This window comes from Protopterus annectens, chromosome 2.part2 (genome assembly GCF_019279795.1).
Source record: "Protopterus annectens isolate FY-2018-M chromosome 2.part2, PAN1.0, whole genome shotgun sequence".
Lineage (NCBI taxonomy): Eukaryota > Metazoa > Chordata > Ceratodontiformes > Protopteridae > Protopterus > Protopterus annectens.
Genome location: NC_056730.1, coordinates 141,234,193 through 141,252,500, shown reverse-complemented (window position 1 = coordinate 141,252,500; position 18,308 = coordinate 141,234,193). Strand labels below are relative to the sequence as shown.

The 18,308-nt window shown below is 44.3% G+C and overlaps 1 protein-coding gene across 1 annotated transcript in view; it reads left to right on the top strand.

The window, feature by feature from the left end:
- The window catches only part of ERCC8 (ERCC excision repair 8, CSA ubiquitin ligase complex subunit), a 747,007-nt gene extending 730,391 nt beyond the window's left edge, over positions 1-16,616 (top strand). The window contains exon 12 of the mRNA XM_044063815.1: positions 16,173-16,616. Coding sequence (XP_043919750.1) covers positions 16,173-16,238 — 66 coding nt within the window. The 3' untranslated portion in view covers positions 16,239-16,616. The remainder of the gene's footprint in view (positions 1-16,172) is intronic.
- The last annotated feature ends 1,692 nt before the right edge of the window (positions 16,617-18,308 follow it).

Sequence of the window (18,308 nt, the reverse complement as noted above, 5' to 3'; positions counted from 1 at the left end):
GAGTACAATGCCCCTTTTGGTATGTACCTCACAAGACATCTGCAACAACTGGAAAGGCCGCAGAAATACCTCACAGAGGATTATTGGCCTCAAACAGATGCCCTACGCAGACCGTCTCAAAAAACTCCAGCTTTACTCTGTTGCATATTGCCTACTCAGAGGCGATCTCTGCCTAACATACAAAGCTGTGTCAAACCCAGAGCTGTTGGACATGCTGCACTTAAAGAAATCCTAATCCCTCCGAGCTACATGCTCTAGGGACCTAAACCTTGTCACCACAATAAACAGAACATGCTGGAAGGATAGATTCCTGTCCCAGAGACTTCCCATACTCTGGAATAAACTACCTATCTATATCAAACAAAGCTCCTCATTAACACTCTTCAAAAAAAATCGTGATGATTTGATGGGAAATAGGAAATTCACCACGGGGATCACCTCTGTGGCTCTGCTCAACAGGGGCACAGGAAAATAATTTTCTTGAGTGGCAAAATCCAGAGTACCTTTTTGGCTAGGCTTGTATAGGCCCTAGGGCCGATAGCCTAGTTACCTACATATGAACCTATGAAATACATTTAACAGCTATGGATCTAATCTGTGCCAAACAGATATCCAAATTAAAAAATAGAGCCTATGTTGTCTTTTTTTCTGGGATATGAAGTGAGTGGATGTTCATGTGGCTGAGGAGAATAGTCTGATACTGTAATAACCAGCTGGACAAGGTCAAACTGGTTTGGGGTATAGAAGCTTGTGCAGACAATTTCAAAAAATGAGCCTGAAATGAAAAAGGAAACCTTAAATTAATGGATTAAAGAATCAGAAAGGCAATGAAACACATGTTCTGATATGGTTTAGTTACATTATTGCCCAGTTTATTTATCTTGGCTGTAACAAGTTGTTGTTTTTTCATAGTTAAACATCAGATCTGAAGTAGTTAACTTCATTTGATCAGCAACCTGTGGGTTTCGGATCCGATACGGATCCAAGCCGGCAGCATACCAAGCAAAAAGATCCGAGCTCCAAGCTCCTCCCCCTACCCATACTGCACTGCAACCTCCTTCCAATCCTCAGACCTCTTTTGCCGCGGCTTCGCCAGCATGGGATTTTTGAGCTCCAGGCAAATGTCAGGGTTTTTCTCGAAAATTTTGGTCTGTGTGTGCCCCTTTTGATAATTTTGAGAAATAATTATTAGTTATCCACGATGATTATTGTTTTTTTTTTCCTTTCTTGAAAGTTGAAAACTTTCAGTTAGTGTAGGCCCCCCTTCCCGCCCGTAGAGTGTGAGTGTGTGTGTGTGTGTGTGTGTGTGTGTGTGTGTGTGTGTGTTCACTAAGATGTCAGAAAGTGACTTTCTCTAAGTGCACAGAGTGTGGCCACAAGCTGTCTCCAGCCGATGGTCACACTCTGTGTGTAGTTTGCTTGGGGGTGGCCAGTTTGTCTTCCGGCTGCAAGATCTATGCGGCCTTCAACCCCCGCGCCCTGCGGGATCGCAGGAATAAGTTAATTCTGGCAGGTCGTCTACCCGCAGAATCAACTTCTGCCGCTTCCTCACCAGCCACGGCTGTGGCTGATGTTCATCGTGTTTCACTGTTGCAGTCATTACACTGGGGTTATCCTGCTGGCAGGCTACCCGCAGTCGGCCTGAATTCCAAAGTCTTGGTCCGGCGTCGGTTGCTGTCGCCTCTTCCCTGATGTCAGTGCGCCAGGGGTATAAAAGATGCAGCCTACGCCATTTTCTTCAGTCTTTCTTGCCGTGCGGTGCCCGAAGCAAAAGCAGTTCGCAAGTGCCGGTCGGCCGACTCCTGAGATTTTCAAAAATGAATTTCAGATCCGAAGTCTTCATTAAAGCTAAGTACCCCATTGGGGAACTTTTTTCTTGCTCCAGACCGATGTCAGAAAAAGTTAACAATTGTATTTCTTGTGGGAAGCAAATACCTCATAAGGATTTTCATTCTTACTGTATTCCTTGCCTAGGCCCTGACCACAACGTTGCTAGCTGTCAGTTTTGTGCTAGATTTAACCAATGCACTATTAAGCGTCGGTACGATTTTGCCTTTCATTACTTTGGCCGAAGATTCAATTATATAATGCCATCGGAACAGCCGACGACTGGAGTTTATAAAAAGTGCAAGGAAAAAGAAAAGGACAGGCATCCGAGGTCCAAAACCGACGAAGAAGCTTCCGCTAAGCCAGTCGCTGGTTCGCCGGTTCTCAGTGAGGCGGTTTCGCAGCGCCCGACACCCGCTAACTCAGAGCCACAGGCCGCTGCCGACTCCCACGTGGAGCCATCTAGGCCTCTGGATACTCAAGGTATTGGACACTGGGAAACTATTCCCTCAGATGGGTCCGGAGCCGCTGAGCAGGCATTGGCTTCTGAGGGTGTTTTCAGACCTACACAGCTATATGTAAAGCCTACCTCAGCTTCCAAAGCAAAGACTAAAGCAGCTCTAAAGACAGAGACAAGTACAGCATTCTCCTGGACAGACTTCCATACCTAAAAAACAGATGCTCAAAATGGCCGAAGACCTAATCACCTTGATCAGGGGTTCCCATCCCCCTCCTGATAAGAGGCCTAGGTAAGAGACAGAATATGAATCTTCAGATCAGGTTTCCATTTCCTCTGACTCCTCTTCTGAACAGGAATACTCTCTTCCTCCCTATGAGGATTCTGATGCTGAAGAATCTATCCCTTCAGCCTCTCCTCCTGAGGATTATTCTTTTCGGGAAACCCTGCATACCATGAGGGAGCATTTCCACTGGGAGAGCCAAGACTACTCAGAATCAAAGAAAAGGCTTAGAGATTTTCTTTTACTACCTCATCACAGGCCTCTTGCTATTCCCCCTGTGTTAGACATTGTAGATGTATTTTCAGAGTCCGGCCTTTCTCCTGACTCTTTACCCCCTGCCCCTGTTAAACCAGACTTTTGCCGCGGCTTTGCCAGCATGGGATTCTTGAGCTCCAGGCAAGTGTCAGGGTTTTTCTCGAAAATTTCTTTATAAAATCCCTGCTGCTGACCCAGAAACTATTTCTCAGGGTCCCAAAGGGGTCAAGGCTTATACTGCAAAAAACCCATTCCCCTCTGACAGGGATTCAAGGGCACTAGACAGATGGGGGGGGGGGGTTTACACATCTGCTACTTTGGCTGTGAGGGCTTTAAATTGTCAATTTCATATGCTTAAATATCAGCAATACTTAATGTCACTGCTAAAACAGAAAATGTTGGCAAATTCTGATTGTGCAGAAAATAAGGAAATGCAGGATTTATTGCATGCAACTGAACAAGTGGGAAAGCATACATTGCAATGTGGTTTTGATTCTCTGGAGGCCTCTTGCAGGGCCGCAGTTATGGGTTCTGTCATTAGGAGGCATGCTTGGTTGAAGGAACAGAATCTACCTGATCATGTTAATGCAAAATTACTAGATGCTCCATTACAGCATGATACTTTATTTGGTGTTAAAGCAGAGGAAGTGTTGAAGAAAATGGAGGACAAAGCGAAATCTATGCAAAAAGTAAAGGATTTCTTACAGGTACAACCACCCAGATTTAGCAGAAACTGGCCTACAAAGAATTGGTCCTTTCCAGTGTCAGACAGGCCACAAAGAGGCAGATCCCAGCCCCAGGGCTCATACAGGCCTAAACAGTGGGGCGCTTCTACAGAAGACAAATCACAGTCATACAGGAAACAGTCCCAATGACTTTCCTCGGTCAGCACCAAGCACTTATCTTTTGGCAGCCCCCTTAGGGGGAAAACTAGCACTTTTTTCTCAAAATTGGCACATGATCACCCAGGACAAATGGGTCTTGAATATAGTGTCCCAGGGCTACAGGTTCCACTTTCACACCCTGCCAAGGGCAAAAGGTATGCCAGACCTGCCACACAATCAGTGGGCAGAGGCACAAAAACAAGTTTCATCCCTCATGGACATGAGGGGGCCATTCAGCGAGTACCACAGCAAGAGCAGGGACAAAGATTTTACTCAAGACTTTTCTTGGTACCCAGAAAGGACAAAGCCTGGAGACCAATACAGGACCTGTCTATTCTAAATACATTTCTGGACGTTCCAAAATTCAAAATGTTGACTTTGCAGCAGCTTCTGCCCATGCTGGGCAAGAAGGCTTGGCTTGTAACTTTGGACCTAAAAGAGGTATACCTGCATGTTCCAATCGGACAATCTTGCAGAAGATACGTCAGATTCATAGCTGGCTCAATGCACTACCAATTCTCTGCACTGCCCTTTGGCTTATCTACTGCGCCCAGGGTCTTCACAAAATGCCTGGCACCAGTAATTGCATTTTGCAGACAAAGAGGAATTCAAATATATCCTTATTTGGACGATTGCCTTATTCAAGCAGAGAACAGGGACATTCTACTAAAGTATCTGGCGTTTGTAAAAAGATTATTAATTTGCCTTAGGTACACAGTAAACAAAAAGAAATCAAAACTAATACCCTCTCAAGAGATAATATTCCTGGGCGCAAGCTTAAATACAACTGCCCAGATGGCTTATCTCGCGCCAGACAAACAAAGGCAACTGACTTCTTACTTCACAATGTTGGCAACAAAGACCCAGTTATCTGCAAGAAAAATTCGCAGGCTTTGGGCTTCATGGCATCCTGCATTCTGCTAATTCCATATGCCAGACTGCATATGAGGAAACCACAATGGTATCTAAAAAGTGTTTGGGCTCAACATTGCCACAGCCTGGAAACATTAATTACCCTCATTCCTTGCCTTTAACAGAAGTTTTGATGGTGGGCACAGGCCTGTCACCTCAACAAGGGACAGCCATTCAATCTACCAACAGCCAGGCAGTCAATAACAACAGATGCATTAGATTATGCCTGGGGGGCCAACATGGCAGGAAAATGTATTCAGGGCACATGGCCCACAGCCAAATGCATCTTCATATCAATCAAAAAGAGATGCTAGCTGTTCAGAATGCCCTGGCAGCATTCAAGGATCTCCTTCATCCAGGACAACTACTGATAAGGACGGACAATACTACAGTCATGTGGTATATAAATGAGCAGCACACATTCCTACCCCTTTTGCAGACAAGCCATGACTTTGTGGGACACAGCACTGACTTATCAAGTACACCTGCAAGCACAATTCCTGCCAGGAAAGAAAAATACTCTGGCAGACGAACTAAGCAGAAACATTACAGATCCTCACGAGTGGAAACTGGATCCACAAGTCTTCAGCATGATAACAAAGAAATGGGGGTGCCCAGACATAGATCTTTTTGCCTCCCCTCACAACTGCCAACTACAGCGATTCTGCACAGGGACTTAACACAAGCAAGCATGGAAAGTGGATGCTCTATCATTCAGCTGGAAAACACTAACAGTATATGCTTTTCCTCCTCTGCCTCTCCTTCCCAAGGTACTCCTAAAGGTCAGACAAGAGAAGCCAAAAATGATTCTGATTGCCCCAGACTGGCCCCGCCAGCACTGGTACCCAATCCTTAAGAGCTCGTCTCAAGGCCCAGCCTGGACATTACCTTTAATTCCTCACTTACTGACCCAACGAAATAATCAGATCCTGCACAGCCAACTCAGGACCCTAAATCTGGCAGCATGGCGGATATTGTAGCCATTCAGAACACACCTCTCTAAAGCAGTGATGGATGTTATTTTGGAGGCCAGGAGGCCCAGTACCAGAAAATCTTATGCAGAAAAATGGAAGAGATTTTGTGCTTGGAACCAGGCGCAAGGAATTGACACGCTTGTACCAAATATTCCTCAGATTTTACAATACCTAACTGAGATGCTGGATAAAGGACTATCTTTCTCATCAATTAAAATCCATGCCTCTGCCATTTTAGCTCATTACAATACGGAACCACCTATTTTTTCTCATCCATTGCTAAGGCAGTACCAAAGAGGGGCCAAAAACATAAGACCTCCAAGGAGAGCACCAAAACCTGCATGGGACCTCAATTATGTCTTGGAGAAACTCACACTGCCACCTTTTGAGCCAGCCAATATAGCCGAAATAAAGTTCTTATCTTGGAAAACAGCTCTGCTCCTAGCAATAACCTCTGCAAGACGAGTCTCAAAGTTACAGGCACTCATGGCTGTGGAACCTTTTATCATTTTCCATCCAGACAGGGTTTCTCTGAGGACAAACACGACATTTATGCCTAAGGTAGTGTCCAGTGTGGCCCTTAACCAAACCATTAATTTGCCTACATTTTATCCAAACCCACAGAATAAGGGTGAGAGACTCCTGCATTCTTTGGACATACACAGACAGCTACGCTTCTACTTGGACAGAACTAAAGCTTTCAGAAAGACTGAGCAACTCTTAGTGGCATATGCTGCAGGATCACAGGGAAAGGCTATCTCAAAGCAGACTATTTCAAAATGGATAGGCCACTGCATTCGTTTCTGCTATTCACAGCATGGCAAATCAGTGCCTAAGGGCATTAGGTCACATTCTACCAGAGCAGCAGCCACTTCAGCAGCCTTCCTCAGAGGAGTACCAACCAAAGACATTTTAGAGGCTGCAACTTGGAATTCAGTGCACACTTTTACCAAGCACTACCATTTACCTCTCTACTCTAAATCCAGAGCAGGCTTTGCCACTGCAGTTCTGCAAGGCCTTATAGCCTCTCCTAATCCTATTTAGACCCAACCACCCAACCTCAGCTTTGGGATTCAAGCCAAGTGTAATGACTGCAACAGTGAAACATGATGAACATAATACAGTTGTGTACCTACCATAAATGTAGATGTTCGAGTGTATTCACTGTTGCAGTCCAGGTTACCCTCCCACCATCCCCCTTTTCTTTGCTGGGACTTATCTGTACTTCTCTATCCTATATGACCTATGTGGTGTATTTGCTTGTAGATGAAGGAAATGTTTACTTTAGTGCATGCATACTTATTGGCATAATTTTTAGCCTTCCATTTTGGGGGCACCTGACATCTGGGGCAAGAAAAACTGAAGAAAATGGCGTCGGCTGCAGGGAAGAGGCGACAGCAACCGACGCCGGACCAAGACTTTGGAATTCAGGCCGACTGCAGGTAGCCTGCCAGCAGGATAACCCAAGTGTAATGACTGCAACAGTGAATACACTCGAACATCTACATTTGTAGTAGGTACACAACTGTACTTTCAGCCTTCAGGCCCTTCTCCCCTGTCTGGGACTCACCCTCCCACCTTACCACAGGGAGAGAGAGAGGCCAAGAAAGTCAAAGAAAAACACAGAGAAGACAGAGAGACATTTGGACAAGCATAAGGATAAACATAGACAGAGGGGCCGCAAGCGACAGGCCGAGTTGGATCCAACGGCCCCTCCCGCCAAGGTAATCTTGTCTCCGGTAAAAGTTACCAGGCCATCCTCTCCTCTGCTCCGTTCACCACGTTTTTCTCCGGAGCCGGAGGAGGGGGAGGCTAGACCACCCTTGAGGTCGTCTTTGCGTCGGCTCTCCCGGCCAGCGTCGGTGGCATCCTCCAGATTGACTCTGAGCATCTCTGAAGCAGACATGGATTGGATGATGCGAAGGTTTCTACAAATTCAACTGCAGATGGGGGTACTGCTGGCTCTCCCCCCTCCCGGTGCGGGGAGTTCGGCTCTGTTTTTTGCCCCGATAGCTCCTTCTCAGAGCCACCGTCAGATATCAGAGTCTATGGATCTGAGGAACCCTGGAGTCAGGGGGTCAGCGCCGATGGTGCCTTCGGCCTCTACGCCGGCCATGCCCTCGAGTCTGTTGGATCCGCTTTTGGATCCGAGCTCTCAGAGCCAAGAGTTAGACATCAGATCCGAGGGGATGAGTATGTCATCGGCTCCATTGTGGTAGGGGCATACCATCCCTTCGGGTCCGGCCATTCCAACTTCGGCTCCGATCCCTTCATCGGATCCGAGGGTCTCTGCTACCAGTTTCAGGGAGGCCGGGTCTCCATCGGCATTTGACATTGAGGAGAGGGTTCTCTCTGAAGGATCGAGACCCCTCACTCTGTTCTCTGGGTCCATCCCTGCTCCCTCGCAGCTGAGTTTGTCTTCCATCATCCAGTCCTCCCAGGGGACAGTCTGTGTATTGCGCCCCAGACAGTTCCCTTGGAGGAACATGAAACCATTTGTGAGCCCTCCCCCGAGAGTCCACCCGAGGAGGTCCCTCAAAAACGCCAGTGTAAAAGGAGGCACTTGGACTCCCCCGAGTACCTCACCGAGGATACGACTTGGAGGAAGGGGAAGGTTTCCCCAAATAACCTCCCAAAGACGTCTCCTTTGGAGACATTATGGAAATCCTTCGCCAGAGGGGGGGGGGGGTGGTCCACCCAAAAACCTTCCTCTGACGAGTCTGTATTCCTGGAGGCATTCAACACAGGCCCATCTACCTCTTGGGTGTCCCCCTGGCTGACCCTCTGGTGGACCTTATCACCACCAGAGCTCGGAGGGAACAGGACACTGTGGAGCCTATACCCAAATATTGAGTCCACCGGCAGATAGAGCAAAGGTTCCCCGGTTGATGCCATGGTGGTGGCGGTGGCCACCAAAAAGGAACTTGCCCAAGAAAGTTCCTCGGTCCACCCCCAGACAAGGAGTCCAGGGCTATGGACCATCTTGGAAAGTGGACTTTTGCTTCAGCCACCTTTACTATAAGGGCGTTGAATTACTTGGCCCACGTAATTCGACTGCAGCGGGACCTTAGGAAAGAGTACGCTGAGTCTCCCCCAGAGTCCATGTCTTCCGAGGATAAACAGACCTTGTCACACACAAAAGCTCCTGAAGTCCACCAGATAAACCACAAGTAGTAAGCCCAGCACGGCTCAGTCAAACAGGAACCACGAATCACTGCAGTAAAATTCTTTTATTGTAAAACCATCCAGCAGTTATAAACACTTAAAGATGTTGAGCGCTTTCATCTAGTACACCTAGATTTCTTCAGAACATAAAACTAAGTGTAACACAACTGTTAAATACCTTAACTACCCGCCTTTTTTCCAATTAATTTATCCTAGTTGGTGTTTTTAACCCTTAGTTGAACATTTAAAATAAAACATAAAACATACTATAGGCTTAAAATACTATCAAAATTCAAAATGAATTAATTATAACAATTTCTATATTCCTTATCTATTACAACATTGTTAGAAAATACTTAAAAAATACATAATTACACAATTGTACATAGTGTAATATATGATATCATGTAATGCTGCTCTGACTTATATAACTAAAATAATTCCATTGACTTCAATTGTCTATGTAACCCTAAGGTAATGTGTAGATCTATTATTGTGCTTACAGTAGGTATCTAATGTACATTATATTCTCAATAATGGTTTGGTAGGTATAACTTCATTAAGCCCTGGGGGTGTAGCTGCCTCTAGTCGCAATTGCCACTTTATTTCTTTTTCCCCCACTATGGGCTTAATGTTACCTCCTCTAGGGTTATAACTGACCACCTCCAATATACCAAACTTGAAATTCCTACATGACTCATTGTTTAATATATGTCTCGATAATGCATTATTGACATCTTTTCTTTTGATGCAATATAAGTGGTCATACATTCTGTTTTTTAAGAATCTATCTGTCATTCCTACATAATAATTTTCACAAGTGTCACCATTAGAGGGATCCCTAAGATACATAAAAATTCTATCGATCCCCCATTTAGACCAATTATTTCAGGGAGTGCAAACAAGACATTCCCTTATGGGAGAGTAGTGGATAACAAGCTGAAACACATGTACAAAAGTATACCCCACATTATGAAAGACTCCTGGGAATTCCTGGGAATATTCAAACAGGAACTGTGGTCCCCTGATATTATTTTTGTCACAATTGACGTCCGGGAACTATTTTCATGTATTCCTAGACAGGAAGGAATAGAAAGTTTTATACAAAGTATGAAGAACTTTAGTGGGTTGCAAGAGGAAGAAATAATCCTTCTCACTTCCTTTATGGAAATAGTACTTGACTATAATTACATCTTTTTCGAAGGAGAATATTATAAGCAGATCTCAGGGGTAGCGATGGGGGCAGCTTGTGCCCCCATGTATGCAAATATGGTTCTCCTTGATTGGGAAACAACATATATTCTCAACACCAACTGGATGACCAAAATCCAAAAGTATGTAAGATACCTGGACGATATATTTTTGTTATGGACAGGGAATACTAAGGACTTAGAGGATTTTGTGAATTACATTAATGGCACTACCACTTATTTAAAATTCACATACCAATGGGACAGCAAAGGAATAAACTATCTAGATGTCTACGTTTATAATGATGGTAAGACATTCCAGTCCATGATATATCGGAAAGAGACTTACAGTAATGGATACTTGCATTTCTCCAGTGCTCATTCTTATAAAGTCAAGTATAATATAGTGAAAGGACAAATGATCAGGGCTGTGAGGATGACATCAGAAAGGAATAACATGATCAAGGAAATCAAGTTTATGGAGTCTATGTTTAGAGAAAAGGGATATCCTGGTAAGATGCTGGAAGATCTAACACAGTATGTAATACAGGAATGGGGTAAGAAATATTACCCGTTGATAGGTATAGGTATATCCACGCACAAGAGACAAAACAATATAGAGGGGGACCGGTACAATAGAGCATGTATTGTGAAATATGGTGACCAAACACATCAGGTAAAGCAGATAATAGCAAAACATTGGCACATTTTAACAAATGATGCAGGTGTCAAAGAAAAGGTTCCCATAATACCCAGGTTTGTATATAAGGCAGGTAATCGTCTTCACAGACTTATAGATATAAGACAAAGTTCCACTAAAGATGTTAAGAGTAGAAGTAGGGGTACTACCAAGTGCGGATGTTGCAACTACTGCAAATACATTTATGAAGGCAAGAGCATAATACTAAAGGATAGAAATAGAACTAAGATCCAATTTAAAAATGGTAATTGCCAAACAAGACATGTGATATATCTGGCTATCTGTGACACTTGTGAAAATTATTATGTAGGAATGACAGATAGATTCTTAAAAAACAGAATGTATGACCACTTATATTGCATCAAAAGAAAAGATGTCAATAATGCATTATCGAGACATATATTAAACAATGAGTCATGTAGGAATTTCAAGTTTGGTATATTGGAGGTGGTCAGTTATAACCCTAGAGGAGGTAACATTAAGGCCATAGTGGGGGAAAAAGAAATAAAGTGGCAATTGTGACTAGAGGCAGCTACACCCCCAGGGCTTAATGAAGTTATACCTACCAAACCATTATTGAGAATACAATGTACATTAGATACCTACTGTAAGCACAATAATAGATCTACACATTACCTTAGGGTTACATAGACAATTGAAGTCAATGGAATTATTTTAGTTATATAAGTCAGAGCAGCATTACATCATATCATATATTACACTATGTATAATTGTGTAATTATGTATTTTTTAAGTATTTTCTAACAATTTTGTAATAGATAAGGAATATAGAAATTGTTATAATTAACTTATTTTGAATTTTGATAGTATTCTAAGCCTATAGTATGTTTTATGTTTTATTTTAAATGTTTAACTAAGGGTTAAAAACACCAACTAGGATAAATTAATTGGAAAAAAGGCGGGTAGTTAAGGTATTTAACAGTTGTGTTACACTTAGTTTTATGTTCTGAAGAAATCTAGGTGTACTAGATGAAAGCGCTCAACATCTTTAAGTGTTTATAACTGCTGGATGGTTTTACAATAAAAGAATTTTACTGCAGTGATTCGTGGTTCCTGTTTGACTGAGCCGTGCTGGGCTTACTACTTGTGATAAACAGACCTTCTCGGCTTGTATGGCCACTCTCAAGTCTGTGTGTCCAATATGTCCATGCGTTTACTCTCTCATGCCACCGAGGGAGCCGCTATGGCTAGCGCGTCTGGCATCACCTTAAGGCATCACGCCTGCTTCTGTCTTTGCGACTTCTCAGAACCCTTCAAGGCGTCCTTCGCTAACGCACCCTTTGACGGTTCGACCCTGTTTGGGAAGACTGTCCGCGATACGCTTGTCCAGCACGAGAAAGACGAGAAGATGCTGTCAGCTGTCGGGATCCGCTTCTCTAACCCTCAAAAGTCCTTTTTCTATTACCAGCGAGGGCAAAAGAATTCGTGGTTCTGGAAAACTCAGCAGTCCCGGAATGCTCAGGACTCCTCCTCCCCCAGAGGCGGGCCAATGAACTTCGGGTCACGTGAACCCTTTTCAGAGTGACTCGCGCAGCAACCCTAAGGGGTTTACCCGACTGCTCCTCTCTGGAGGCAGTCGGGGGTTGTTTTTCGATGCACCTAGCCCAATGGGAGTCCATCACGACAGATCGCTGGGTGCTTCGAATAATATCCAGAGGCTATTCTATTCTCGTCATAAACAAGCCCCGTTACACAAGGCATCTCCTGGACGTCCCAACCGCTCACAGGGAGGCCGCGGCCTTGGAAATCCAAAAGCTACTAGAAAAAAAGAGCCATCCAGTAGGTGCCCCCAGATCAGTCCGGATCAGGCATCTATTCCAGGTTCTTTTTGGTGCCATAAAAGACGGGGGACCTAAGGCCGATTCTCGACCTGTCAACAATGAACCTGTTCATTGCCAAGGAAATGTTCCGGATGGTCATGCTTCAATCCATCCTGCAGGAGAAAGACTGGTTATGCTCGATAGACCTCAAGGATACGTACTACCATATTCTGATGGACAGGCGAGCCAGGAGGTTCCTCCTCTTTCGGCTAGGGGCCAGTCATTATCAATTCAGGGTCCTACCCTTCGGTCTCACCACAGCCCCCAGTGTGTTCACCAAGGTCATGGCAGTTGTAGCGGCCCACCTGAGACTTCAGGGCATTCAGGTCTTTCCGTACCTGGACGACTGGCTCCTCACTGCCCCCACCAGGCATCTACTTTTACTAGCCAGAGATTTCTTTCTCCGGATATCACCTCGGCTAGGGATTACCATAAATCTGAGGAAGTCTTCCCCTTCAACCTGTTCAAGTGTTAGACTTCATAGGGGCGAGAATAGATTCTCGTCAGGCCAGGGTATTCTTAACCCTAGACAGACTACACAGCCTGACACTTCATGTATTAGTGCTTCTGCAGTCCTCTGCACCCCCTGCAGAATTAGTCCTGAGAGCCTTAGGGTCCATGGCAGCAGCTATCAACTTGATCCCTTGTGCTCGTCTGCATATGAGAATTTTACAGTGGACGTTGCAAGTTCAGTGGTCGATTCTTCATCAACCTCTAGATTTTCCAATCCCTCTGAGCAGTGTGTGCAGAAATTCTCTCACGTGGTGGCTTCAATCTCGGAATTTGCAGGAGGGGCATCCCTTTCTTGCGCCTCAACCCCAAGCCACAGTGACCACGGACGCCTCCCGCCTAGGGTGGGGGGGGCATTGTTTGGGCAGGACTGTTCAAGGCACGTGGACTCAAAACGAGACCGTTCTGCATATAAATGTTCTAGAGATGAGAGCGGTCCTTTTAGCATTGCAGGCCCTTCATGCTTATCTACCTCTGGGAACTATTATGATCCAGTCAGACAATATGTCAGTGGTCTGGTATATCAACAAACAGGGGGGAACCAAGTCTTATCCCCTTTGTCGAGAAGCCATGAGATTCTGGGAATGGGCGATCTCCACCAACTGCTTTCTGATAGCAATGCACATTCCGGGTCGGTCCAACATCTTGGCGGACAAATTGAGCAAAACTGTCCTTTGTCCTTACGAGTGGTCTCTGAACCCTTGTGTAGCGGAACAGATCTTCCTCAAGTGGGGTCAGCCGTGCTGTGATCTCTTTGCATCGCCTTCCAATGCGAAGTGCAGCGAGTTTTTCACTCTAATCCCCCCCCCCCCGACGGGGGAAAGCCCCAGAGACGCTCTTGTTCATGCTTGGCCACCCGGCCTTCTTTATGCATATCCCCCGCTTCCGCTCATGATAAAGTTCTTACAGAAAGCTCGCCGGTTGGGGAGCAGATTGATCCTCATAGCCCCATTCTGGCCTCGTTAAGTCTGGTCCCCCCTGCCTACAGTCTCATCTCATAGCTCCACTTTTGTATCTTGGATCCCATTCCGGATTTGATTCATCATCCCTCGGGAATGCTTCCTCCGAATCTGGACAACCTGAAGCTCACAGCTTGGCTGCTCCAGTTCCACTAGTTGCTAGGACTCCCGGTATCTCTTCTCCTGTTAAATCTATCTTGGTTGCGGCACATAAATTCTCTACCAGGAAAATTTACTCTAGCAAATGGAGACGCTTCTCCATTTGGGCTTCACAGAGAAATCTAGATCCTTTTACCACTCCGATCCCAGCGGTATTAGATTTTTTGTCTCGTATCTTCCAGCAAGGAGCCAGCTCTTCCACAGTGAAGGTCCAGCTGGTGGCTATTTCTCATTTCCATGTAGGGGACAATTTAGGCTCTCTCGCTGCTGCCAGAATTTGTAAGACCATTTTGAAAGGCACTTTTCTTCTGCGACCTCCTATTAAGAATCCGTCCCTGTTGTGGGATCTGACTGTGGTTCTTCAGGCCTTTGTTGCGCCTCCTTTCGAGACTCAGTTGACTTAAAATTTTTGTCATGGAAGACTGCTTTTTCTGGTAGCTATAACTTCAGCGAGGAGAGTGTCAGAGCTTCAAGCTCTTTGTATGAAACCCCCATATCTTGTGTTTCATAAGGACTGGGTGTCTCTCAGGACTAATCCATCCTTTCTGCCTAAAGTTGCTTCTGAGACAAACATTAATCAATCTATTAATTTGCCTGTCTTTTTCCCTAATTTTCAGAACAAAGGAGAATACAAACTTCATTTGCTGGATGCTCACAGTTACATTTTTATTTGCACAGCACTGCGGCCTTTCGTAAATCTGATCAACTTTTTGTTTCTTTTGCAAAGACCTTTTTAGGGAAACCAGTTTCAAAGGTGACTCTTGCAAGGTGGGTTTCCCTTTGTACCCTACAAGCATACAGAGAGCTTGGTTTACCAGAACCAGTAGGAGTTCATGCCCATTCTACACGTTCTATGATGACGTCTGCAGCATTCTGGTCTGGAGTTTTCCTGGATGACATTTCCTCAGCGGCTACCTGGGCGTCTTCTCACACCTTTATTAATCATTACAAACTGGATTTGATATCTAGAGGAAGGGCTTCCTTTGGCTCTGCAGTGCTCCGGAATATCCTTCCTTAAGGGCCTCCCAAGATTTTGGGTAGCTGGGGACTCTGTCCCACAGGTTGCTAATCAAATGAAGTTAACTACTTCAGATAAAGAAGTTATGTACTCATCATAACGCTCCATCTGAGTAGGTAAACTTCATTTGTCAGCAACCACCACTCCCTCCTTCCCCCTTACCTTGGCATTATTTTTGCTGAACTCGATGTCCGGAGTTCACGAGTTGGAGGTTTATCCTTGGTTTAGGGGTCTCAGGTTAGTTTTTTGGTGTCATGTGTGGAGTGGCAAACTCAATCTGAGGATTGGAAGGAGGTTGCAGTGCAGTATGGGTAGGGGGAGGAGCTTGGAGCTCGGATGTTTTTGCTTGGTATGCTGCCGGCTCAGATCCGTATCGGATCCCAAACCCACAGGTTGCTGACAAATGAAGTTTACCTACTCAGATGGAACGTTATGGTGAGTACATAACTTTTTTATCTGCAATATGTTTATTTTATTAAAAAGTAGGACTCGTCTGTCATTCAGTGCTAACGGTAGATGTAGAAAAAGCTTTATGATACTTATTGAAAAAACATCCATCTCTTTTAAACTTCTGTGCAAGAGACAGCAGACAGCAGATTTGATGTTGGAACTTAAAACCACTATATCAGTGTTAAGTGTTTGCATATTTCTTTTCCAGTAGTTTCATAACCACTGTAATTTTGACTGCATTTTTTTGTTACCTTGTAACTGCATAATGTTTTTATTGCTCTGTGACTTAGTGTTTAGTACATTGTCTTGAAAATCTGTCTTTATTTAAATACTCACATCATTTTGTTAATCTTTTTTTTTTTTTTTTTTTTAAGTTGAGTGGATTTTGGAAATCTGTGTAACTCAAACCACAATATTGTTTATATAAAACAGGTGGTGCTAAGTGTCTTTACAGAAGAACAACTTTTGGGTGTATATGCTTTATTTTTTACATCACTTGAAAAATTATTTAGCTATATTTAATACCATATTCTAAGTTTAAATGAAGAAAAATAGAATTGAATCCTGTGTTTGTTTTCTTCATAACAGGGAGCACGATCAAGATTTAATCCTGCATTTGAAGATGCATGGAGCAGCAGTGATGAAGAAGGGTGATTTCCAAATGGCGTATGATCACGTCCTTGTTTTACCTATGTTACAAACACTAAAGAATGGAAAACTGACAAATCTTTCCAGCTTAGCAGTACTAACCTCACCTGACTGACAAAGTACCATGGCAGCAAGACCGAAGAAGACATTTCCCAGAAATTATTTGTATGCTTCCTTTTTTAGTAATAAATGTGTCAGTAAATGAGAAATTTCAGCTAAACATAAATGCATAGCTACAGAGAGCTATGTCATTTTAAGTCCATAAATATATGAAGGAAAGTGAAAGACATTTTATGTTACAGTTTTGAAACTTTCATTTTCTTATTTTAAAGTGTGTAACCCTGAGTCAGGTGATGTTTAAATAAACCAAAATGGTATACATAATTTGTTATTGCTAATGGTGCTGTGTTCTTATTTTAAGTTAGAAATGAGGGATTCTCACATATCTCCGACTGGATGTTGTACTTGTTTTTTTAATAATAGTTATATTTTGTCAATCAAGATATCACCCATAGGTTCATAGTCGTTTATTAGGCTAACGACCACAACAGCCTTTTTAAGCCTAGCCATGTATCCCAAATCTCTGACAAGTTCTGATACTCTTGATAAGTGTAAGCATGGGTCTGAGAGATGAACCATTTACAGGTTACCTGTGTCCATTAGAGACATAGGTGCCAAAGCAGGGATGAATTTCTGGATGTTCTTTGTGTTTCACTGTTGCAGTCATTACATTTGGGTTGTCTGCCTGCAGGTAGCCCTCAGGTCGGCCTGAATACCAGAGTCTTGGGATTTCTGCGTCGGATGCTGTCGCTTTTTCCTTGATGTCAGGTCGTCAGGGGTATAAAACATGCAGCCGATGCCATTACATCAGTCTTTCTTGTCGTCCGGTGCCCGAAGCAGAAGCAGTTCGTAAGTGCCGGTCAACCGCCTCCTGAAATTTTCGTTTTTCAAGTTTCAGACCTGAAGTCTTCTAAAAGATAAGTACCCCGTTGGGGATCCTTTTTTCTTGCTCTAACCAATGTCAGAAAAAATTAATAATTGTCTTGCCTGTGGAAAGCAAATACCTCACAGAGATTTTCATTCTTACTGCATCACCTGTTTAGGCCCAGACCATGGCGTCCCTCGCTGTCGGTTTTGTGCCTTGTTCAACTCCCAAACTATTCGTTGTCAGGCTCTTTTTGTCACTGAAGTCTTTTGCTCTCTATCTCCGTATTCCGAAATGGCTTTGATAAGCCATCCAACTACCGATCTTCCAAAAAAACATAAGGATAAAGACAGACACAGACTGCATAGGTCCAAAACTACTGACGACGCTACCGTTAATCTAGTCGCCAGTCCGCCGGTACTCAGTGAGGTGCTTTCGCAGCCCCTGATACCTGCATCTACAGATTCACAGGCCTCTACTGAGACCCATTCGGAGTCCGGTATGCCGCGAGATGTTTCGACTATGGAACCTGCGGATGTCTCTACCTTGAATGGGTCTGGAGCCGATGTGCAGGCACCCGCTTCTAAGGGTGTATTCAGGCCTTCCAATTTTCATATTAAACCGACGACTTCGTTTCAAACCAAAAATACCGAATTTCTCAGGCCTAGAGTTCACACTACGCCTAGGAAACCGATGACCAAAGCGCATTCTCAGGCCCACATGCCACAAAAACAAATGCTTAGAATGGCTGAAGACCTTATTACTTTAATTGGGGGAAGTCAGCCTTCCCCCTCAAAAAGACCTAGAACTGATTTTCCTCCTGATTCTTCAGATCAGGAGTCTGATAACCCTGACCCTTCTGATTACCAGGACATACCCTTCTCTACCTATGAGGATTGTGATGCAGTGGCTTCCATTCCCTCTGCTTCTCCACCAGAAGATTTTTCTTTTGGTGCAACCCTGCATACCCTTACAGAGCATTTCCGCTGGGAAAGCTAGGACTACTCTCAGTCCAAAAAGACACTCTGGGGATTTTTAAACTTGCCTCAGCACAGGCCTCTAGCTATCCCTCCTGTTCTGGAAATTGCAGATGATGCCTTCTTGGAATCCAGCCTTATCCCTGATACTTTGCCTCCAGCTCCCAGGAAACC